General features: G+C 37.6%; 2 protein-coding genes across 3 annotated transcripts; one reads left to right on the forward strand and one right to left on the reverse strand.

The window, feature by feature from the left end:
- Nucleotides 1–5,539: 5,539 nt before the first annotated feature.
- On the reverse strand, nucleotides 5,540–14,909 carry syn2a (synapsin IIa). The gene is made up of 11 exons (XM_051096468.1): nucleotides 14,415–14,909; nucleotides 11,556–11,613; nucleotides 11,385–11,476; nucleotides 8,357–8,513; nucleotides 8,183–8,272; nucleotides 8,020–8,082; nucleotides 7,789–7,931; nucleotides 7,619–7,693; nucleotides 7,437–7,539; nucleotides 6,939–7,076; nucleotides 5,540–6,761 (listed from the first exon to the last, which is right to left on the reverse strand). The coding sequence occupies exons 1-11, from the start codon at nucleotides 14,729–14,731 to the stop codon at nucleotides 6,627–6,629; spliced, it is 1,371 nt and encodes a 456-aa protein (XP_050952425.1). The 5' UTR covers nucleotides 14,732–14,909; the 3' UTR covers nucleotides 5,540–6,626.
- A 1,335-nt stretch (nucleotides 14,910–16,244) lies between these two features.
- vgll4a (vestigial-like family member 4a) lies at nucleotides 16,245–21,661 on the forward strand. Of its 2 annotated transcripts, none has more exons than XM_051096469.1 (5): nucleotides 16,245–16,899; nucleotides 17,827–17,980; nucleotides 18,062–18,296; nucleotides 18,429–18,540; nucleotides 19,595–21,661. In XM_051096469.1, the coding sequence occupies exons 1-5, from the start codon at nucleotides 16,824–16,826 to the stop codon at nucleotides 19,795–19,797; spliced, it is 780 nt and encodes a 259-aa protein (XP_050952426.1). In that variant the 5' UTR covers nucleotides 16,245–16,823; the 3' UTR covers nucleotides 19,798–21,661. The 2 variants fall into 2 exon arrangements, with proteins under 2 accessions (XP_050952426.1, XP_050952427.1); XM_051096470.1 differs by having other exon boundaries at nucleotides 16,252–16,899; nucleotides 18,098–18,296.
- The last annotated feature ends 3,533 nt before the right edge of the window (nucleotides 21,662–25,194 follow it).

Below are 25,194 nucleotides of genomic sequence, written 5' to 3' on the forward strand. Positions count from 1 at the left end.
GAGCATTTGTCAAACAAATGACAACGACATGAAACGACAAACAGGGTTTGACAAATGCATGGTATGGGTGAGCGTATGTTATGGACAACAAACACAGGTGCATTTTATTGATGCCATTTTGAATGCACAGAGATACCGTGACAAGATCCCGAGACCCATTGTTGTGCCATTCATCCACGACCATCACCTCATGCTGCAGCATGATAATGCATGGCCCCATGTTGCAGTGATCTGTACACAATTCCTGGAAGATGAAAACATCCCAGTTCTTGCATGGCTAGCATACTCACCGGACATGTCACCCACTGAGCATGTTTGGGATGCTCTGGATCAACGTATATGACAGCTGTTACATCCTCATTAGGTGAGTGTGTACTCCATTAAACGACGACACTGACAAAAGCCTTTGCACAATGCAACTTTACTATCTGTTCACTGGTATACAGGTGACATTCAGCGCACACTGCACATGTGCAATAGAACAGAGAACCAGTATGGGGTATCGTAGGGACAAAATGTGCAACGCTTGAAAAGCAATACACAACATACTCCTCCCCTTTTACTTTAAGCATCAACCCTAACAACTAAAGACTTTTGACGTAATACATATGTTTTTCTTTTGTTTATTTTACTTTATGAACATTAACGATAGAAACACTTTTAAATATATATATATATATATATATATATATATATATATATATATATATATATATATATATATATTTAAATAAATATATAAATATATATAAATATTTATATAAATATATATATATATATACATGCACATAACTTCTAACACTAGGGAAAGAGGCTAGACTACCTCGTTTCCCTGGCTGAACCCTGGGGATTATTCTGCCCCAGCGACGTGGGTTAGCCACTAACTAGAGATCCAGTCTTTGTGGTGGTTTCCGCACTCTAGTCAGATAACGATGAAGAGGAGGCACAGGTGGTGTTTTTACTAGAGTGTCTGTCACAGTCACTGGTGTAGCTGGTATAAGAGATGTATTCTTAGAAGGAACGCTTACCCAAGGTTCAGTAGAAGGTGATGTCGGCAAGATTTCTGGTACCACATTTCTGGTTGATGTGAGATGCGCATTGTTGTTGGGCCTCCAAATCACAGGGGTCATCACCAGAGATTGCTGAAGATAATAACTGGGCAACATGTCTCCTCCATGTCTAATTGTCTTTAGTTTTAACAATGTACGAAACAGGGCCAGTTTGTGCAAGAATGGTTGCTGGTACCCATTTTGCTCCTTTTTCATAATTACGAGCAAGTACGCTGTCACCTCTTGTTGAAACTTCTAAACTTCGCCTTACATCGCCTCTCCACCTGCATTCGCTGTTGTGACAAGACAATCTGCTTGGTTCCTGTTGGTCTCAGCAGGTCCAGTCTGCTGCATAGTTGTCGTTTCAGCAGGGCAGTAGCTGGGGAGACTTTAGTGACTGCATGTGGCGTGTTCTTATAAGACAACAGTGTTCAATCGCTGGTTTAGGGAACCCTTACCCTGCGATGTCTTTAGGGCCTTCTTCAAAGTCTGGATGAATCGTTCAGCCAGGCCATTGGTGGATGGGTGATAAGGCGCAGATCTGATGTGCTGAATCCCATTCACACGCAGGAAAGACTAAAAGTCTTCAGACACCAGTTGTGGGCCATTATCACTTACGAGCTGCTGTGGTATCCCAAAATAAACTGAACACAGATATAAGCTCTTTAATGGTTTTCTCAGATGATGTGCTGTTCATAACTGCTACCTCTGGCCATTTGCTGTGAGCGTTGACAATCACCAGAAACATGTGGCTCTCCATTGGCCCTGCAAAGTCGATATGTATTCTTTGCCATTGCTCTTCTGGGAAGTCCCATGGGTGCAAAGGGGCTATCTGTGGCATGGGCTCTCTGTGGCATGTTTTTTTACATTCTGGCAATCTGGACAACCCCTTGCTTCCTCTTCGACCTCTGCATCAATGCCAGGCCACCAGAAGTATGCGTGTCATCTCTTTCATCCTCACTACTCCTGCATGGCCTGCATGTAGTTCTTCCAGCAAAAGGTTTCTTAGAGGCAGGGGTATAACGACCTGATAACCCCATAGTAGGCAGCCAGATTGTACCGTCAGCTCATTTCGTCGAACCAGATAAGGTTTGAAGTTGTCGGTCATCTTTCCTCTCTTTCCATGAGAGATCCAGGCCAAAACTTCTGACAAAACTGGGTCAGTTCTTGTGAATCATTTCACCTGAGCTGCAGTGACAGGTACACTTTGCATTTCCTTAAAGTAAAAGATGTCAGCTTGACTGCCTTCTGGTGGTGTGTCCTAGAGAGGCAACCTGGACAGTCTATCTGCATTACAGTGCTGCTCGGATCTCCTGTACTTGATGTCATACTGATGTGCTGACAACAACAGCGCCCAGCGCTGCATGTGATTTGCCGCCAAAGAGGGGATGCCTGTTTGGGGACCAAAGATAGAGGTAAGTGGTCTGTGGTCAGTGAGTAGCGTAAATCTGCACCCAAACAAGTACTGGTGAAATTTCTTGACATCAAATACGATTGCTAAGGCTTCTCGCTCAATCTGAGCGTAATTGCTCTCTGCTGAGTTCAGGGTCCTTGACGCAAAGGCGATTGGCCTTTCTTCACCGGTTGGCATAACGTGTGAAAGTACTGCGCCGGCACCATATGGCGAAGCATCACATGCCAGCTCTATCGGTAGTGAAGGGTTGTAATGCATGAGGACCTTGGATTGTGTTAATACACATTTCACATCCCTGAATGCCTTCTCACATCTGTCAGACCATTTCCATTGTTTGGACTTGTTCAACAGTTCATGTAAGGGACAAAGCCTGCTGGCCAGGTTTGGCATGAACTTTCCATAGTATGTCAGTAGCCCTAGGAATGATCTCAGCTGGCTTACGTTCTTTGGAGATGGTGCATCCACAATAGCTTTTACCTTCATTGATGCTATGTGGAGACCAGCGCTGTCAATTACATGCCCAAGATATTCGATGGTGGGTTAAAAGAATTCACATTTGTCTTTCTTTACCCGGAGACCATACTCCTTTAGCCGCTGCAGTGTTGCAGTTCCTAAGATGATCCTCATCATCTTTTCCTGTGATCAACAGGTCATCGAGATAACACTGTACTCCATCCAAGCCACTCAAGATCTGGTCCATGGCACGCTGGAACAATGCTGGAGCCAAAGTTAGCTTGTCAGGTTTAATGGCAAGTTTTAACATAATGTCTTTCATGTTTCCCAGTTCGTCACCAAACACCTCTGCATGCTTCCTCAAGATGTTTTGCAAACTGGTAGACTCTTTCGCTACTAAGTGAACTTCCTGCCAGTTTAACTTTATTTTCTCTAGCCATGCTCGGCCCATCAGAGCTGTGTGACTACTGCCTTTCACAATATACAGTGGTAACTTTACTTCTGTTTGTTCAGCTCCACTGTCACATCCACAACCCCTGAAAGAGGTACAAGCTCTCCTGTGTATGATTTCAGGGTCAAGTTCGCTTCCCTGGGACAGAGGTGTGGCCACTTCTCTAGATAGGTTGACTCTGCCACGAGCGATACAGCTGCACCTGTGTTCACTTGCATTGGGACGACCTCCCCATCCAGCAGTGGCATCACCCAGTAGCCATCAAAATTTGAAGACACAGACATAACATGTGAGAACTCATTTTCATCAGATTCATCTTCATCTTTTGCTATATATTCCACTTGACTACATGTTTCTTTTTATTTTTCCTGACATAACCTTTCATTGGTTCCACATGTTTAGTTGGATTTACTTTCTCATTTACAGTCAGCTTTTTGTTTTGACATGCACGTTTCTATGTGCCCTTTTTTCCACAGTTTCTGCAGTCTTTGTCTTTGAACCAGCATTTCTGTGCCAGATGACCACTTTTTCCACAGCGGTAACATGCTTTCTTGCCATCCTGTTTTATTTTCTCACTGTATACTTTGTGAACTTGACTGGATACGCTTAACTCTTGCACCTCTTTCGCAGCCATTTCCATAGATACACTGATACACTTACACTGATGCTCACTCCAATGTAAGATTATTTTCGCATAGGAGTCATTTTTGAACTGTCTCACTACGCAGTCCACAGACAAATCTGCAATTCTCCTGCGCCGGATTGTCTCATGATGTGCAGCCGTTGTCTCTTTTCTCTGTTTTGCACTATTCTCCAAGCGCGATTGGCTTGGCATGCGTTTTGCCTGTTAGCTTCCGACGAACGTGTGCAATCTCGTGCAGCCGCTGTCAACTGAATAACACTACATCTAGGAGTGTCACGGAAGATAAAAGAGCATTTATCCTCGTCGCCAGTTTTGTTACATCCTCATTGGGTGAACATGTACTGCATTAAACGACGACACTGACACAAGCCTTTGCACAATGCAACTTTACTATCTGTTCACTGGTATACAGGTGACATTCAGCGCACACTGCGCATGTGCAATAGAACAGAGAACCAGTATGGGGTATCGTAGGGACAAAATGTGCAACTCTTTAAATGAAATACACAACAACAGCGTGTTCCAGTTCCTGCCAATATCCAGCAACTTCGCACAGCCACTGAAGAGGAGTGGACCAACATTCCACAGGCCACAATCAACAACCTGATCAACTCTATGTGAAGGAGATGTGTTGCATTACGTGAGGCAAATGGCGGTCACACCAGATACTGACTGGTTTTCGGACCCCCCCAGTACAGTGAAACTGCACATTTTAGAGTGCCCTTTTATTGTGGCCAGCCTAAGGCACACCTGTGCAATAGTCATGCTGTTGATATGCCACACCTGTGAAGTGGATGGACTATCTCAGCAAAAGAGAAGTGCTCACTAACACAGATTTAGACAGATTTGTGAACAATATTTGAGAGAAATAGGCCTTTTGTGTACATAGAAAAAGTCTTAGATCTTCAGCTTATGAAAAATGGGGGCAAAACAAAAGTGTTGCGTTTATAATTTTGGTCAGTGTATATATATATAAAGAGTACAAATGAAAAACCCCCTAAAAGCCATCTCAGTCAAAAATGAGATAATGATACTGAGTGAATGCTCTCGACACATATTATATGTCCATCAAATACTTATATATATATATATATATATATATATATATATTCAAGCAAACTCAAGCAAAAACATCTGGCAATAGAACAACGGTCACATTGTTGGCACCATCAGTTTACAACCACAGACATTTTTGGGCAAGAGCATCTTTTCCACACCAACTCTTTTGTACATTCCATTTCTTTATGGTCATGCTAGACTTCAGTGATGCTGGAAGCAAGAGACCCCCTGCCTCCCACGTTGATGTCCCTAGTTTGTCTGCTCAAACTGTGTAACACAGACATGGTAAAATAAAGTGCTACCATCTTTTTTCATAAATATTATATCATAAATTCATTCAAACATTTCAAAATGTGATTCATTTTGTTATTTTGTAATATTTATTCACAGTGACAAACTTAGACAAACCTGGGATTTAGATCCCAAATTTTGGTGACAGGGTTTGCATATATCATATAAATAAAGAGAAATGAAACAATATATTTTTATTTTGACTTTTTGACAGTCAACATTGTCTAAAGGTTAAGCACATTTTTTCACTTACTAGCTGTTGTGGGAGGAAAAAAATAAAAAATCAGTGACCTATTTGTGGAAAGTGCCATGTATACATTTCTACAAACCAGTGTTTAAGAGTGTTCAGTATTTGTTCAGAGTTTTATTTTTATTGCTTATTTATTTGCAATTCTGCAATAATATTGGTAACAAGAACAAAAAGTTATTGATGGTTAGTAATATAGCTTTCATCCATTGTAGCAAATACATTTCACCATATTTTACAACACATTCACAATACTAGAAGTGCATACAGTATGATATCTATTATTTCAACAGTGATGTCACAAAAGAAAATACACACTTTACCTCTCAACATACAATGACACACACATTTGATCATGCAATAAAATGTTCATTTATATTTTATAGTCTGTATATGTACAGACTATGATTGTATGTATATGTACAATCATTCTCTCTCTCTCTCTCTCTCTCTCTCTCTCACACACACACACACACACACTAGTTTCCATGTTTTATTGGTTCATTCCATAGTTGTAGTGGTTTTTATACTGTACAAACTGTGTTTTCTATGCCCTTACCCTACCCCTACCCCTACCCCTACCCCTAAACTTATTCCTCAGACAAAAGTTTCTGCATTTTTAGATTTTCAAAAAACTCCATACTGTATGATTTATTAGCTGTATGGGAATACAAGGTACACACACACACACACATACTGTAACACCATTTACTGAAACATAACACAAGACATGAGACAAGAAAAAAATAAGTACATAGGAAAGAGTGGCACTGAACACTAGGCACAATCTGCTGTATCACCACACACAACAACCCTGAAGAGACAACCGCTTCACACAGAGACAAAGCAACCACCACAAGCGCATAACAGTGAAAGTTACACAGTACAGCCTGAAATACGGATCAGGCCCGAACTAACTTTTCTTACAGATTATTTGTTCCCTTGCACCTCAGGTCCCTGTGTAAATGTTTGAACACAACCTGTCAGGAGTTTAAATGCTTTGAGCTTTCATGGTTATATTAGTTTGCCTGCACTAATTTTGGTCCCACTGCAACACCATTACAGTCAAGAATGTACTGCAAGCAACCTTGTGGAGGAGCTTTCTGTGGTGGGACGTTCTTTGCTTCAACCATGGCATCCTTCTCAACAGCATTCTGAAAGAAACAAACACATCTGCTCATACAAGCGACTCAGAGATGTATTTAGCTTCACCATCCGAGCTGCTGACAACTTGCTTTGAAAATCAGACATAAAAATGAAAGGTAAAATGCTGTCTTATTTTGTAAGTTAGATCAGCTTTTTTGTTTACAATGTGTTGTTACATCATCTACCTTTCTTGTTTGAATAGCAGTTGGTCTGTTGGGATTTTGTGCCATAACATGATTCATTTTGGCAATGACCATGTCAGCTATTAGCTGCTGGTCTTCGGCCTGATGCTCCCCCACTAACGGCATAGACGAACCCATTACCTAATAAAATAAACACACATATTAGTAATACTACATACAGAATAAAACACATGGGTTGAATTTGTAGAAAAAAACCTACAAACATAAACACTCTACAACATCTTCATATGTCACATCTATACAACTAGTATGCATTTTTCCAAAAGTATAGCACAGGAGTGGCGAACGTCGGTCCTGGAGAGCCGCAGACCTGCATAGTTTTGCTTCAACCCTAATCAAACGCACCTGAACAAGCTAATCAAGGTCTGAAGGGTTACTAGAAAGCAACAGGCAGGTGAGTTTTAATTAGGGTTGGAGCTGAACTCTGCAGGGCTGCGGCTCTCAAGGACCGACGTTCACCACCCCTGGTGTAGCACATACCTCAGTAATGTAATCTTTTCCATCTTTTCCATGAATAGCTTTAACAGCACAAATTTCGAGGCCTCCAAATATTTCACTGCAGGTGTCAACCCAAAGCTTATACCTGCAGAACAACACAACTTGCTGAGTCCTGTTTGAAGCATATAATAGCATAACCAATGTGCTGCTATTGTTTGGGTTACCTGTCTGTCATAGCCACCTGCTCCACCATGGCAGTGCCAGTGTTGGACTTCCAGTTACCTGAGACGGACGTCCTCCTATGAAACGAGGAGCATTCTTCATCTGTCAAGAACAGCATTCAGCTAAATCTGAGATGTGTTCAGAAACTCTACAGAATAGCATTGTTACTCACATGTAGGCTTTGTAATCATGCCCTATTTTCTGAATCCTGATGTCATATTTGGCGTCAATGAAAGGTTCACACGTGCTGTAGGTCTGAGTGATGGCCACCACACTAGCTATGTCCTGAAACTTTGTGTGGTTCTCCACTTTCACCTTAACAACACATATAATTAGATTACACGCTTAACTACATGAACACGCATCCCTTCTTTCACAGTCAATGTTTCCGTTTAAACATTACCTTTCCCACACCAGAGTGAGCGTGCCCAATTTTCACAACAACAGGAAACGCTGGCATGGTCACCTGGTTTGTTTTCCCACAAAAAGAGTGTTCAGTTATTTAATTATTTAGATATAGTCATCACTGGAAGAACATGTTTATGGTTTATGTTTATCTTTCTTACCATTTCTTTATAGTTGGGATAGAATGTCTGTTCAATTAATGGGAATTTCTCCTGCCCGAGTTTCTTGTATGTGTTGATCAGACATGCAAACTGCAGAAAAGTTCAAAGAAATGAGGTTTGAGCAGATATCTATCAAATGTTATGTTATGTCTGATCGAACACTCTCAAACTTACTGCCCAGGGCTTGTCACAGAGATTGTAAATAGACTCCAGGGAGTTGATGCTGGGAATACCAGCGTACTGCAGTCCGATGATTAAGTTACGGAAGTCCTCATTCTCCGTCATGCTGTACGCATGTTGTCGGATCAGGACAAAGTCAGGCTTAAATGACCTGTAGGAGCATATATCACACACATGTAGACAAAAGTCATTAGACCTCATGGAAGGCTGCTGCAAGGCCGCGGCCAAACTTTCCATTTACTGGGCCTCACAACAGGTGGGCCAAGGAGCAGAAAGGATCTCTATGATAGTGAAAGTCTGTATTATGGCGTGTATTATGGAGATGAAGGCACTGAAACAAACCTTATTGCATGACTGGATATTCAAGATATATGGGGCAACTGGGGCTAGACCTTTTCAGTCTGCTCACGTAAAAATTCACACAACAGTTCAAGAGAGGCTACTGTGATTACTGTGGTCATTGCCAAACCAGCTCAGTCTAAGGGAAAACAGTCCTACAGTTGAGATCAAAAGTTTACATCCCCCTTTCGTAATTATTAAAAATTTTAATTATTTTACCAAAGTAAGAGGGATCATAACAAAATGTGTGTTATTGTTTATTTAGTACTGACCTGAATGAGATATTTCACATAAAAGATGTTTACATATAGTTTACAAGAGAAAATAATAATTTTCTGTATTTGACCCTTTCAAACAATGACTGTATGTATCCATCTTTTCACACTGAGGACATCTGAGTGACTCATATTCAACTATTACAGAAGGTTTAAACACTCACTGATCAGGGTAAATTTAACTTACTTTGTCTTCTGGGAAACATGTAACTATCGTCTGTAGCCTCTGAAGGGCAGTACTAAATGAAAAAAATATGATATTTAGGCAAAATAATAAAATTGTACACATCTTCATTCTGTTCAAAAGTTTTCACCCATGGGTCTTAATGATTTTTTTTTTCTTCTGGAGCATCAGTGAGCATTTGAACCTTCTGTAATAGTTGCATATGAGTTACGCAGTGTGAAAAGATGGATCTCAAAATCATACAGTCATTGTTGGAAAGGGATCAAATATACATAAATGCTGGAAAACCAAATAATTTTCAGGGAGTTAGCTCGAGATACTGTAGTTCTTTGGATTGTATTGCAAGTATATAGTTTTATATTTATATTAACAACTGTAGTTGTTTGAGTTGTCTGTGGTAAAGTCAGATTAGCTTTGGGAATTTTCACAACAAGGACAAATAATAGACCATTCACTATAGACCAACTGATGCGGGATGGTTGCAGAAAACCTGGGAGAGATAGCCTTTACAGCTAGAGAATTACACGAATATGGTACAAAATAGTTAGATTTTAAAAAATTATAGATTATTATTTTATTATTATTGATTATATTGATATATTGACTGATGCCATTTTCAAAATATTCAAAATGTTCAAAATGTACGAGAGCTTGTTACCAAGCGATAAGCACTGTTATTCAACAAAAATGACGTTAGATAGTGGCATAATCTTACAGATATGAAACAGGGATGATGTTTTTTGTGGGCGGTTTTCAAGTGGCATGGAATAAAAAAATAAAAAAAGGTAATTTTAAAATTCTGACTTTATTCTCACAATTCCGAGATTATATCCCACAATTCTAATAAGGAAAAACAACTCATCATTCTCTCTTTTCCCCTCGGCTCAGAATAGGAGTTTATATCCCACACCTATGGCTTTTTCCAGTCAGAATTAACAGTTCAATCGAGTTATAAAGTCTTGCATTTAGCTTCAAATGGCGTCTTTGACGACAGTATTCTATAAAAATATTTGCATTCCGATTTTGACAACAAAAGGCACAAATATATATATTTTTTTCTCTTATTCCATGGATTTTACCCGTTTACCTCCACTTATTACCAGTGTTACCAGTGACACTGAGTGTGCTGTAAAAAGCCTGCTGCTTTTGCATAGTTTATGCTTGCTGTTTAATAATTAAGCATTATGCTGTACACACAATGGACCGGCAGTTTGGAAAATAAATGGAGGCGCCATCTTCTGGTGACAAGGAGGTATTCCTTTGTGACGACCCTTACAGTGCATTTTGGGTATTTTTTGGTGCATTGTGGGATTGAATGAGTACTTTCGATATGTCTACTGCAGTTTCAGATGCCACTACAAATGGCCTGCCCCTCAAATAATGCCCTATTTGAGAGTATAGGGGGTGATTTCGGACACAGCCCTTGTCTAGTCCTTGTTTGACTAATTGTGCTCACCTGACATTTCTGGCTCGTTCAGTACTTGGTATTTTAAATAAATATGCCTGATACTGTAATCCACAATAGACCTTAATAAGGTTAGATGCCATGTTGAATTTATTGGATGAAAACGAGGTTGTGAGGGAGAGACTCGCCGTCTTTACAATGGCACACATTGCGTAAACACTGCGGTCCTCAATCATGTAACTTTCAAAACTGTTTTATGAAGCTTTTGTATTTTCAGAAAGACGTTTCATCAGCTGAACAGTCGGCATGTTTTAACACCAGTTGATGTAGAATGCACTACACTTCTGTCCCTCACAGCCTTGTTTTCAATCCTGTCAGAAAGTAAATATGGTGCTACCCTGACTAAGGTCTGTGCTATAATGTTTCATAGTAATTTTAGACAGTGTTTAGAATGTGCCTCTGAAGACAAACTGATGTAAATTCATGGGCCATTTGTGTAATTACACAGAAGCATTGTCTTGGTGACAAGCCACTCAAATCATTGTGAAAGGGCTTTTATTACAATTGTCCTTTATTACATCTCAGTATAATGATATAGCTTTCATGTGTGACACATCAAATCAGATATCTCTGCATGGGTTTATTTAGCTTTCATACTGATTGAAGGTTAAGAAATGTTGCTGGCTGTTATTGTACTTACAATAACAGAATAGATCACAGAAACCGACAGTTTTAGACAATATACAATAGTTATTGCACATTAACTTGATTAATGCAGTACAATTAGAAAGTTTTAGTGATTTTTAAATGCCAGCTTACCTGACAACTTTGTTTTCATTCTGCAGAACCTGCACAGCCACGTTACATGATCCATTAGCATGAGCCACAACACTAATGTCACCAAACTCAGCCTGAAAAACAAAACCAATCAGTAACTGAACTAATAAGAATACTATGATTTGATTTGTCTTGTGACTTTCATAAACTCACCTGTTCAACTTTAATATCATAATCTCCATTCAAGTTTTTCCCTCTAAAAAGTTTGGCCCTGTAAAAAGGTAAGAAAAAAAAGATTTTAAAATGACTAAAATATAAATTTTCTTGTTCAAAGACTGACCAAAAATGAGAAGCTCTTTTTTTTTTCTTTCCAAAATCGAAATACTTCATCATTTAGAACTGTGCTACATATAACAAGCTTTGACAACAACTTGTCCCCAGGGCTGTAAAAGGTGTATATTAGTACCTTAAAAGTAGCAGCTATTACTACTACTAAAAAATTTTTAGGGGTAAATAGTGTATGAAGATGTCCCTTAAAGGGTACTACTCCAATTAAAGCTGCTGCACAATTGTCACACTTGTCACATTTTTGTCTGGGAATGTATATGAAGGTGGTATTTTTGCCCTACATGTTGGCACGAGAGTGATGCCATATTGTGCAGTAGGCTAGTTACCATGGTGATCAACATTTTTGCTCATTTTTTACCTAAAGTAGTTCATGTGACATTCCAGGAATTCCTCGATTAAATTGCCTTGTTACAGCATGAATCAAATATTTTCACTTCAACTTGACATTAGGCGCACACAAACACGCACACTGGTTTCCATGTTTTATGGACACCCTATATAGGTTTTTCTACTGTACAAAACTGTATTTTCTGTCCCCTTACCTTAACCCAAACCTACCCCTCACATGAAACTTGCTGCATTTTTACATTTTCAAAAAACTACACTCTTAAAAATAAAGGTGCTTCAAAAGGTACTTCACAGCGATGCCATAGAGAAAACATTTTTGGTCCCATAAAGAACCATCTCTTTCTTACCTTTTTATATTCTGAAGAACCTTCTTTCACCACAAAGAACCTTTTGTAAAACAGAAAGGTTCTTTAGATGTTAAAGGTTCTATGGAACCATTTAAACAAAAAAGGTTCTTCTATGGCACCGTGAAGCACCTTTATTTTTAAGAGTGTACTGTTGTCCTCATGGGGACGAAAAAAATGTACTATCCTTGTGGGGACATTTGATCCCAATAATGTAGGAAATACCAGGAACACACTTAATGTACATGGTTTTTATCATTTATTTTCAATGACAAAATAAATAATGTCAATGTATATGTTACATATGTTGAAATATGTTCAAAATAGGTAAATTTAACTGCATTACAGAGTTGCAGTGCCAAAATTGCAGCCAAACTGGATGTAGGTTGCTGAGCTGTACCGTCATCTCAGTAACATGAAGAGCTATAATTCAGGCCAGCAGAGTTTAAATGTCTTGTTAGTAATTACACATTTCACCAACAGTGCCATGCCATGCAGTGCACTAATTTCAGGGACCGTTTCTTTGGTGATGGATACTGTGGTGGCAGAGCCAGACTAAAATCTCAGCTGACTGTTTCTCTGTCAGCCCTGCTTGTGAATAGTGTATAGTTATATTGCTAACAACATCACTGTTTAAATAACAGTGTTGTACACTGTATATAGATAGAATGTTTGGGTTACATCCCAATATATAAGAAAGTTGAAAGCATTGTAATGTTTAATCTAAATATTGTAATGCATACAAGGCTATAAGATGTCAAACACAAAATAGTAACCTTATAGCACCTATTAATTTATAACCAACTAACGTATCAAAGCAGTATTACAGTATTAAACAGGAAAACAGTGTGTCAGTCAGTTTCAAGATATCAGTGTATTGATATTAAAGGGTTTAAAATTGTAGTCCATTCTTCACCACACAAAACATAAGACAACACACCTTCTTCCTGACTCTTCAAGCTAGGGTTATTAGGTTATTACTATAAACTGGTGGAGCAAACACATAAATCAATGATCACATTGTATATTAGTGATCCATTAAATCCTAAATTACTCTCAATTAAGCATATGTATTTACTCACACATTACTCAAGAATTACTGTTATAAAATAATTAGCACTTCTCTAAAGGTTGCATGTATGCATGTTCTGTAAAATTTAATAAAATAAGATCCATGTTAATAAATATATTAATAACAGACCTTCTAAACATACAGTTACGTAATATCTGCATTATAGGTTCATGTTTTATTAGCTTTGATACAGACAGTAAAAAATTATATTATATGTGACATCTCAAAGCAGCTAGAAAGCAATCAATCAGCCAGTTCATTTGTCTTTGTTGAAAATATTCTCTGAATCTGACACATACTGTAACACAAGTCTTTATTCAACCACACAAATTACCCTCTGCAAACTAAACTATAATTTCTTCTGCATGTTATTACAGAGATTTTCATTTACTCCAGTTCATACTAACCTTTTAAGGAAATTGTGGATAGATTAAATAAAAAAATAGTAGAAATATGTAAGCATTATTGTCATCAATTTGCAGAGTCTTCCTGATTTGTCTGGAAGTCTGGAAATCCTTCAGATATTCCTGCTGCTTAGATTCACCCATGCTCTTTCACATGTATATGAATAATTCACACTTACTTTCTAAATAATCACATTGCTAAGTTTTAAGTTGTCATCTTGTATTAATCCCGCGCTCACACTATAGAGAGTAAGTGTAATATCATTACAAATCAAACACACTTTAGGCATGTAGATCAGTGAGACCTGAGATTAATTCAGTGATGGCGTTGCCTTTTTCCAGTCAATAACAGCATGAAGCATGTGAATGGAAGATGTTAACTGAATGTGAATTAAAGATGTGCATTTACTATATCTTCTTGTTTTTTCCCCACCAAACTGAATTAAAAGCTTACCACTAATTAAATAACTCAACAGATAAGGATTTAAAAATGAGAAGACAAAAACAGCCTGATTAGAAAAGATCCAGGAGCTCAAGTGAAAACCATTGCTCTTACCAGTCCTGTTGTGGTTCATCGACGACCAGCAGGATCTTCTGTCTTTTGGATGATGCGGGCACAGCCGTTTGCTCCACCAGCCCTGCTGAGGCGGCCGTCTGCTTCACCACATTCGTGATGGAGCTGAAGAATCCCGTCCCTAAAGGCTGGGGTTGGATAGGTTTTCTCTCCTGGCCCGGGGACACCGGAGCTGGTCCTGAGGCTGGTCCGGGAGGGGGCGGTTGAGGAGGATCTGGTTTCTGCAGGTCTGACATGTAGCCATTAGGCAGGTTGGAGATAAAGGTGCTATCTGACAGACGCCGGCGCAGGTAGTTCATGGCTGTAGACTAGAGGAGGAGTACTGCTTTGGAAATAGATGAGGAGATGTCAAGCACCTACATTTAGGGGATTTACCCCAGCAGGAGAGAGCTCAGAACTGAATACCCAGCGAAGTGAGATGCTGGGATCCCTCCTTGCGTCGCAGTGTTTCCTCCCCTCTCTGCTTTCACCACCTCTGATGTCGTATATATATGCAGCCAATCAGACGCTTGCTGCATCCCTGCATGAGATGCTTGCTCTCTCTCCCCTCCCCCATGAAAGACTGCCTGATCACATCCTTCATGACACGACAGTACACAAAATGAAAAGGGTTTCTGCAGTACATGCGTGGGAAAATCGGAGTGAACTGTGCAAATGAGCTCCCCCTCATAGAATTACTATTTTGCTTGTCTCATAGATACAGCTACAGAGATATTGCTTGAACCATCAGTGCACATCGCATGACATGTCACACCACATTCTACATGATTTACTGCATTTTTTACCACAGCTCAGCCCTGGTTCTTACAGGCAGTTTTTTTTGTTGCAGTACTTCTGAGCTATTTATTTATCTCTCTTCTTTATATGTAGTGCGGCCTTAATTTATTATTAACCCGTACGCGATCTCGACAGATTACCAGATAATCCAGAGCACCTGGATTTGCTGGCTGTTCAGCCACCAAGATTCACAAACATATAATACATGTTTTAGCACATTTTCCCACAACACCTCCCACAGTAATTGTATTTTAAGTGAATTGGTGGTCTTTTGGAGCTGTTCAAACATATTTGACCACATGAACGTTTACCACGAATGCAATGTCAATGTAAACACTTCCAGTGGTTGAAAGTCTACAACTGAAATTGAATTCCATTGAAGCATTTATTTAGCAAGTTTCTTGTTATAGGATCAACCAAAATACATCTTAATAAAGGGGGTCAGTTATCTGTGCTGCTTTTAAGAAAATGTGCAGTTTTTGATAACCTAGCACCAGTAAGAATGTGTTGAAACCTAATCAGCCAGAAATGTCTTTCATCATATGCCATTAACTGTTTACGAATATGTGGAGTTACTCTATGCTATAGGCCAATAGGAAATGTATGGCGCGTTGCCATTTTTTCCAGAGAGAGAGATTGGAGCATTATTTTTTATTTATTTTTTATTTTTTTTAGTAGTTATTTTTCCTTCGTGTATAACATATATATTTTTTGTCATTAATTAACATTATGTCTTTTACCTTTAGTTATACTCAGCAAATTTGTAAAGCACCAATTCGAACTGAAACTGGTTAAATACATCATACATTCATCAGAAGTGTATAAAAATAGGTACGCATATAATAATAATAGCAAGACTGCTAGCAAGTAACATAATAGCATAAACATGATCTCATCATCGCCCCTCAAGTAAATTTCGCGAGATTTTCGCATAAGACGGTTACCTTTCAGAAGGAGCAGAGAGACGGCGTTGTCACGTGGTACGTGCAACTTTTTTCAGCGCTAGTCAGGATGGGCCAATGGCAGTCGTTTTTGATGACTACATAAATATTTTAAACACTTTTATTAAAATTGGTGTCACAGTTGTGACAGAAAATGTACTATACAATTTGAAATATAGACAAATAAACCAAATGAGCTTTGTAAGAAATGTAAATATAATAATTAAACATTAAGTGTTTGTGGAAAAAATACAACCAACATTTTTTTATGCGGAAACACACGGACTCCTGTCGAGCAGCGTTAGCATTATACTCACCTTTTACAATCGCAACACAACTAACGTTACTCATCACCTGTTTGACTGCTTTATTTACCGTTTATACAAACAAAAGGTCGTGCTTGACGAATATAGTCAATATTTTGGATTTACATCACTAAAGTAAGCTTTAGACGGACAGGTTAGCATCTCGCAGCGCGAGCTAACAACTAAAATAGCTCAGTATGCTAAAAACAACGCAAACTTTTTAAATCCTTATTTCCACTTCTTATCGTCAGCTGTTGTAAAGTTGCTTATGTTTCCCCCTCTGAAAGACCTTATTTTATACCGTTACTAACTGCCGAGTTGGAGTAACCGATTGGATTTCTGCTTTAAAAGTAAATGTTTGTGATAAAATGGATATCTTGATTAATCACTTCATCAATAAAATGAACGACAACATCAGCAGGCTGCATTGTAATACATATGAGGGTAAGTAACTGCATTCACAGCTCTTAAACACAATAAATATTTAATACTGAAGGTATTCTAAAGTAATATCTTGTAATGTTAATTGCCACCCATTACTTGAATATGGTACTAATCATTAATGGCGCACAGTAATGAAAAGGCAATGATAATTTCGTTTATATTGCGTTCATATTGGTTTCGTATGGTTTAAAATAAGTAAATAAAACTTTAACATTTAATGACTAGTAAAAAGTAAAAGTAATAACATTTTTCTTACACATTAAATACATGTAAGTGTACATAATCCTTATTTTAATAAATATTTCCTAATATATTTTTCAGGGTAAAATGACTTAAAAATGAGGACAATAAAAGCAATCAAAATTAGCAACTATATATTAGTGCTGTGATAAGACCTGTTTAGTCCAAAATAGCAAGGTTTTGTTATTTATTTATTTATTTATTTATAACAATAGTGTTAGATGTTCAAGGTTTTTTTGTGTTGCTTTTTTTTTAATAAATAAAAGAAAACACGTAGATAGAATAGAAATAGAATAGAGAGTGCTAGTCTTGGATGGTCAAGGTTTTTTATGTAAATGAAAAGAAAAATAGAATAGAGTCAGTTAGGGTAAAAAATCTGTGAAAGTGATTTTGTGCCTCTTTGGGAGGGCACTATAATGCAGCGTTCACTTGCAGAACACAAGCTTTGAATTTTATGTTAACTTGAATGAAAATAAATAAATGAAATGAAAATAATGAAAATAAATAAATTGGTTGTAAATAAATTAATAGTACTGTATGTTGTAGTGTGATATTTGCATATTACCAGTGCAAGCTTTCATCGATATTCTAGCCTGACATCATATTCAAGCAAGATGACGAACTGATGTCTTTGTTACGCATTATTAGCAATGGCTGTGCTTTAATCTGAATCTGATTTTTTGACAGATGATTCAGGAGCATCTAGGGTTCCTGTACATAACTCAAGATGTACACCCATGAGCCCAACCAAGAGAAAACACCGTGAAAACTCTCTGAATCATCAAAAAGACTCTGATGAAGAACAGATGAACAAAATGAGATGCTTATTAGGATCACATCTGTATGTCTGCTACAATTCTGTTATTTGCAGTGCAGCAAAGTTTTGAATCGTTCAGTCAGTCAACAGTTTTTTTTTGCACAGCATGTATTTTGCAGGTTTTTCTTGTGCTATTTTTAGGAGAAATTCGAATGGAGACACTGGAAATCAGGAGTTATGGAATTATAGTCACACATCTCTAAGTGGTCTCCATAACCATCATCCATTTGCACCATTCCCTATTTTTGCGGTGGATCAACCCCTTGAGATGACCAAACACAGCTTAGATCCTACTAGAAGCATGCTTCTTATTCCTGGATGTGGCACAAAACACCAGCAGGTCAGATTTGCTTGATCTGAGACATTCACATGCATTTTCTTTAAAATGCTGATTCTACATCAGCGGCCTCACTGTTATTAAATGCATTGGCTTATAGAATTGTTATATTTCCAAACATTCATTTTATATCAGAATCGTCCATCTGTAATCACCTGTGCCCCTGCCAGCAACCGTCCTTGCAGTCTTTCCAGTTGCCACATGTCCCCTAATAGCTGCACATCTGGATCCACCAACAAGACCAAAGGTAGTTCATCTAGCATCTTCTTTAAGATGTTCTTCTGTAAGTATCAGCAGTGTGTACTTGGTTGATTAGCGCATCATTACTACTCATCATAACACTACTGTGTTTTCATTTTAAAACGGCGTTTTCCCTGCATTTCAAAAACGTTCTCCATCCACACTACACTACCGAAAATGCGTTTAAATGCAGCCTTAACTGGTTATCAGAAGAGTTGGAGATTCATAGAATTTTTTGAACTGCTATGGCAGACTAGGTGCTACTAAATAAGTAGGTGCTACAAAATAAAATAAAATAAACACTTTTAAATTACTTAATAATGAAAAAGAAAACATAAAAATAAATTGAAATACAGTTTTTATTGTGAGAAATGTAATTTTTGTTTTTAAATGAGTTGCTGTTAGGGCTGTCAAACAATTCAGATTTGTAACATAATTACTTGATCTGCTGATTAATTAATCAGTTTAATTACACATCAGTTATTTTGAAGAAATATTTTGATTTAACACTGCAATTAGAATTTCATAAATAATGCTATGAGAATACATATTTAAATAATGCTATGAAATTGAATTTTGAGATGAAGGTTTTAAATGGCCACTAGTGTTTTTGTTAATTATATTGAATATGATATTATTATTAAAAAAAAAAAAAATGAAAAGATTCTCTAAATATGAAATTAAAACTGCCAGTAGGTAAAGTCTTATTGAGTGAGTCATTCAATCGTTATTCAGATGGCTGAAATAATGAAAGTGACTATTTATAAATGAGTCACTGAATGATTGACTGGATTTATTTAGTAACAAAACACTACTGTGTGTTGCTCAGAAAAGCATAACAGTTTTGCTGTGGCTTTGCCTGAAAGTATTTTCATTGGTGAAATTTAGAAAATTACAATACTGGCAAATATTATGTCTAAAATGTAACACAATAGGACGTCTATTGTGTATAGTATTTAGTATTGGAGTTCACTGATTCTGTGTGGGCCAAGTATGATGGTAGGATCGTTGATCTTTACGCATCTCTCACATCTCTGTTTTTTTTTTTTTCTCATCATCAGCAAACACTGCGTGTGACCCCGTGATTGAGGAGCATTTCCGCCGCAGTCTGGGGAAGATCTATGAGGAGCCGGCGCCTGTCTCTAACTCAGTGTGCATTACAGGCTCAGTTGATGACCACTTCACTAAAGCGCTGGGTGATGCCTGGTTACAGATCAAAGCCAAAGGCAATGGCGGTACAACACCAGATGATGAGAGTCCATGATAAACTAACTTAACCACAAACATAAACCCTGTGAGGTTAGCTCACTACAGAAGTGTACAAAAGACCAGATTTCCAAGGTCCAGTCCAAAAATAGTCCAAGATTGGAGCATTCATTCGGAATTCAGAACAGCATACTATCTTTTCATTTGAATTGCATTGAAACTGCTTGTTGAAGCATGTGTGACCAGGGGTGGGTGATATGACCAAAATGTTGAGAAATTTGTAGAATTTTATTTTTATGTTTAATTTTTTGGATAAATGTTATATCAGGATAATGATATATATCACAATATACTTCTTCAAAGCAGAGTGTAAACGTCTTCAAGCAATAGCTGAAGATAAGTAAACAGTCAGTAATAAGAACAAAGAAGCAAATGTCAAACAAATAATTAACACTGCTTTAAGTTTCTCCAGTAGATCTAGCTAATAGTAGTGTTAAAGTAAGAAATGCTAAAAAAATTGAATAAAATAACGTGTTAAAAACGGCATCATCTTTACTGTATGTGTTAAATATAGATTAATTATTAAAGCTACAAAAGCTACTCTAAAGTTCACTAACACTAAAGACAACACAAGCATTTTGACATGTTTGTATGTATTTGACTGGTTAGATATGCACCTGAATTAAGTATACATATATTGCTTGGGGTGCGTGCTAAATTGAGTTTTTCACAGCTTATTGAGCTATACATAACTTTTTAATATCAAGAACATCATGCTATATGCTATTTATATTATTCATATACATATATGCATAGAACCTGAGCTCTTCCAAGGGTCTGTGCATGACTTTAAAACTGTAATAGCTGGTATCTGTTTAAGATTTTCTTTATTCTCTTCACTCAGATTACCTTTATTTTTGTCATTGACATTATCAAGATAAGGAACTGCTGGGACAGTGTTCTCTATATTTTTCTAACATGTTTCATGAGATGTGTAAGCAGCTGGCTTGGCCTCTGGAAAGGCACTGACACATGCAGTATCTGGCTTGATTGAGTTTCAGATCTGTGGATCCTTTTCACAGAATTTGTCATTTTCTCCCATGTAGGTTTTTCCTGCTGTAGTAAACTTCCATGCTGTGGAAAAGTAAGAAGGGTTCATAACACTTAACTTACTGATTTGCATATACCAGTACCAATTAATATATTTAATTAAATTGCACATTGACCTGAACATGAGTATCCACTGTCTCTATGTTCTAGCTTATTTCTTTTAGTGAGTCATTTGTTTGTTGGCTTTTTTAATTTTTATTAGTCGACTTTTATTAACCAGAACTAAATGTGTGTGTGTGTGTGTGTGTGCTGTCTCATAATGCAGGATATACATTTACAATGATTTCATTTCCTCATCTCTTGTCTTTCTTTTTTCTCTTTGTTTAACTTTCAGAATGTAAAATATGACAATCATTACGCTGTGCGTGATGAATAATTAAACAGTTACTCATAGAAAAGTATCTCATTAACTGTTGTGCATGCCGATCTTTTTTCCTCGTAATGTACCTGGTGGATATTCATTTAAATGTAATACATCAAATACAACGTTGATGTAATACATGCAAATGTGTTGACCCATCTTATTTTACTAAACTGAAAGCTGTTTAGTGGTGATTTGAACAAAGTCTCGCGAATGTCCCGTTTGACATGGGTAAAGCTCTATTCATATGGAAATTTAAAAAAAAAAAATGAAATGAAATGGTAATATAACTGAGTTTGAAATGACAGTGGCTGTGCTGTTACATTCAAGTCCTGCACGTATATGGCAAAGAAAATTATTGTGAGACTGATTTGTAACTTTGTAACTTTCTTTTTTCTTAAAATTAGCATTTTTATATTTTTTACATCAAATAAAGTCACCTCAAAACAAATGATCACGTTTTCTGGATCTTGTTCTGCGCTCACATTTATCACTCATTAGATTTAGCCTAAATAACAGAATGCTCTTATAAGATGTGTGTTTGTGTTGTAATAATACAAAAATGATAAATTTAGTCAAGTTTACATTCAAAGGCATCACTGTAATGGGAATTATTACGCATAACATTCGAATCAAACTTTATATGCTAAAGTCTGCAGTGTTTTTAAGCAGGCAAAATATTTATTAATGTTACATGGCCCACACATACAACACCTTTAGGAAAAAAAACTTGGTCTAACTTTGTTTTTGGATAGCAGTGAAGGCATAAATCCAGTGCTCTAAAAATAAAACTAATTCAACATGAGAAGTAATCTTAAGATGTACATTGGCCTGAGGTTCAGATCAATGCACAATTCAGTGTGCTTTCACACAAAACTGTTTAGATCGAAACAGGGCGCATGAAAACCTGTCATGTGAAAATTCATTTAGATCTACAAGACAGCTGAAAGAGCTTTGGTCATGACTAAGCATAAAAAAGTATCTTAATTACTGAGAATACAAATTTCTTACTAGAAATGACATAAAAAGTGAAATAATTTGGTCAAAGCCTACCGCAACATTCAGGTGCCATTTTATTTATTTATTTTTGACTCAACTATTATGGAATTGAACACACAGTATTTTGGGATATCAAAGGCTGCAAGTGATACATCTGTGCTGCCCTCAAAACTAAATCAGATGAAGGCATTTCGAAGCACAGGAAGTGACGCTAACATTGAATGTGGACGTTCCTAAGTTCCTTCCTATCTCCATCCTCCAAAGTCAGCTTTTTTCAGCTTTTGGATGCAGCCCTTATATTCATCTATTCCATTTTCTGTCATGCGCCGTTCATGATGACGTAAGATGAATGCAAATGCACTAGTGTTTGATGGAATCAGGTGAGTGCAAAAGACCAAAGCTGCAGGGGCTTGGATCACAGCAAACATGCCCGGTTTGAAAGACCACTAAATGAAACAATTGTTTAATGGAAGACTGGTGGCCAAAAGTTTGGAATCTTAAAGGGGTCATCGGATGCCCATTTTCCACAAGCTGATATAATTCTTTAGGGTCTTAATGAGAAGTCTATAACATACTTTGGTTAAAATTTATCAGTGGTAGTGTTAAAAAAAACCTTTTTACCTTGTCAAAATCAGCCCTGTTCTGCTCACCCCGCCTCTCTATTCTGTGTGGTGACGAGCCTGTCTGTTTACTTTAGCCGCGAAACTTGCTAACTAGCACATTATTAAGAAAGGCAATTTGCAAAGATGTTAAAAACCCATTCTACTCACTTCTGCTGTAGGTGAAGCTGGATCACGAATGATTTGTGCGAACATAGACACATTTATGTAGATCGCCGGGCACATTTCCTTCTAAAACGAAAGTAACGTTAATCCTCTGCGTCTTCAATGGCTCAGATGTCGGAAGTAAATGATGACTGCTATGATCATTGTTGCATCCAACAACAGAAAACCTCAATCGTTCAATCAGAGACGTTGTTGTCTTCCCCTGCACTGAAGTAGGAGCGATGGCGGTCAGAGTCGGACCGTTACAGCTCACTCAGGGCGGGTCTAAGGTAAGACGGTCATGTCAATCAACTGTTATAGGAGCGAAGAAGCTGAGAATGGCTTGATTTAAAACTGGATATTTCTTATAAAGATTACAAAAATACCACTGGGTGGATATTTATCATTATAGGGTGGTTGTGTACTCACACTGCCAACACACATTTATGTTCAAACAACATGTAAAAGTGAGTTTCGCATCCGATGACCCCTTTAAAACCTTGGGAAAATATGCTAATTTAGATCAAAACAAAGCGTTAACCAGCCTGGGAGCAAAATCCGTACAGGATGTCTAGCTAGTCCTTTCAAGTTCTTGAGGATGCTTGGTATGCCTGCAGTATTGCTTTGGTATGCAGAGCTCATCCGCCTAAACAGCAGCTACTTAAGACTTATTAATCAACGAGAACATAAATTTAATGGTATATGCATTTTCTGTAGTCTAAAACAGAGGTCTTCAACCCTGCTCCTAAAAAGGAAAGTTTATTTCCAACCAGCTTCAGCACACCTGCCTGTGTTTTCCAAGCAGTCTTGAGGAGCTTAAAGGAGAAGTCCACTTCCAGAACAAGTCAAGTCAGGTCAAGTCAAGTCGAGCTTTATTGTCATTCCGCTACATATGTGGACATACAGTGGAACGAAATGTTGTGTCTTGCAGCATTTTTCTCCATATAATGGACTGATATGGTGCCCCGAGTTTAAACTTCTAAAATGCAGTTTAAATGCACGGCTGAGAAAGAAGGGTCTTATCTAGTGAAATGATCAGTTATTTTCATAAAAATAATACAATTTATATACTTTTTACTAACAAACACTTGTTTCGTCTTGCTATGACCCTTTTGTTCCAGTTCATGACAGTTAGGATTTGTAGAAAAACTCCCATCTCATTTTCTCCCTCAACTTCAAAATCGTCCTGTATCACTGTTTTACCTTTTTTGTTAAGGGTGTTTGATCTTCTTTGCATGTTCACTTTGCAGGGTCGGTACTTCTGCAGCGATGTAGGATGATTTTTAAGTTGAGGGAGAAAATACGAGTTTTTCAACATACATTCGACAACTGTCTTGAGTCAGAATACACAGAGTTCAGGGAGAGCAAGACAAGATGAGCGTTTGAGATTAAAAAGTATTTAAATTGTATCTTTTAAATGAAAGTATCCGATCGTTTCACTAGATAAGACCCTTCTTCCTCGGCTGGACTCGTTTACAACCACATTTGTGATCGTTTTAAGCCGCATTTTGGAAGTTCAAACTCAGGGCACCATATCAGTCCATTATATGGAGAAAAACCCTGAAATGTTTTCCTAAAAAAAAAAAAAATTTTCTGTACGACCGAAGAAAGAAAGACATGAACATCTTGGATGACAAGGGGGTGAAACATTAACTGTAAATTGTTGTTCTGGAAGTGGACTTCTCCTTTAAAGTAATTTTGCTGCACAAAGATAGCCTATTGCATTGTTTTTGTTTTAAAACCGTATACTGTTGGTTGATACTTTTTGATACATTAGTTTAGCTTTTAAATTCATATTATTACTGTGTATTATCTTAATAATTGTGTTTGTTATTAAAAGGCAGGTACACCCTTTTGAACAAACATACATACAAAAAGTGCCACCTAGCTAGTCTACAAGGGTGAATTTGGTGCAATATTATTGTTACGTAGTTGCTGCGTGCTGGATGGAACGAGACGAGAGACGAGATAACAAGCAACAATATATTTAATATAAACTTCTGGTAGCATAAGCTGGAACAGGCAGGAACACAGAGCGATAATCCACACACGTAGAACAAACAAACGTTAAAGACCGACAGGGAACTCAAGAAACAAACAGGCTTATAAAGGTGAACTAATTGTTGCAAACAGGTGAAGGGAATGACGCTAACGAGGGTAAAACCAAATCAGACAGATCGACGGGGGGAGACAATGGGAAAAACCAATGACATGCACAGAC

Source organism: Labeo rohita, chromosome 23 (assembly GCF_022985175.1).
Source record: "Labeo rohita strain BAU-BD-2019 chromosome 23, IGBB_LRoh.1.0, whole genome shotgun sequence".
In the NCBI taxonomy this organism is placed as follows: domain Eukaryota; kingdom Metazoa; phylum Chordata; class Actinopteri; order Cypriniformes; family Cyprinidae; genus Labeo; species Labeo rohita.

Excerpts from the sequence above, each read along its gene's own strand:
- vgll4a (XM_051096469.1), top strand. The coding sequence starts at position 16,824 with ATGGATATCTTGATTAATCACTTCATCAATAAAATGAACGACAACATC. Across the intron at positions 17,981-18,061 it reads TGCTTATTAGGATCACATCT|CATGTATTTTGCAGGTTTTT; the intron begins GTATGTCTGCTA and ends TTTTTTGCACAG. Across the intron at positions 18,541-19,594 it reads ATCCACCAACAAGACCAAAG|CAAACACTGCGTGTGACCCC; the intron begins GTAGTTCATCTA and ends TCTCATCATCAG.
- syn2a (XM_051096468.1), bottom strand. The coding sequence starts at position 14,731 with ATGAACTACCTGCGCCGGCGTCTGTCAGATAGCACCTTTATCTCCAAC. Across the intron at positions 8,514-11,384 it reads AATGAAAACAAAGTTGTCAG|GTCATTTAAGCCTGACTTTG; the intron begins GTAAGCTGGCAT and ends ATGCTCCTACAG. Across the intron at positions 7,694-7,788 it reads CATGATTACAAAGCCTACAT|GAGGACGTCCGTCTCAGGTA; the intron begins GTGAGTAACAAT and ends CTCGTTTCATAG.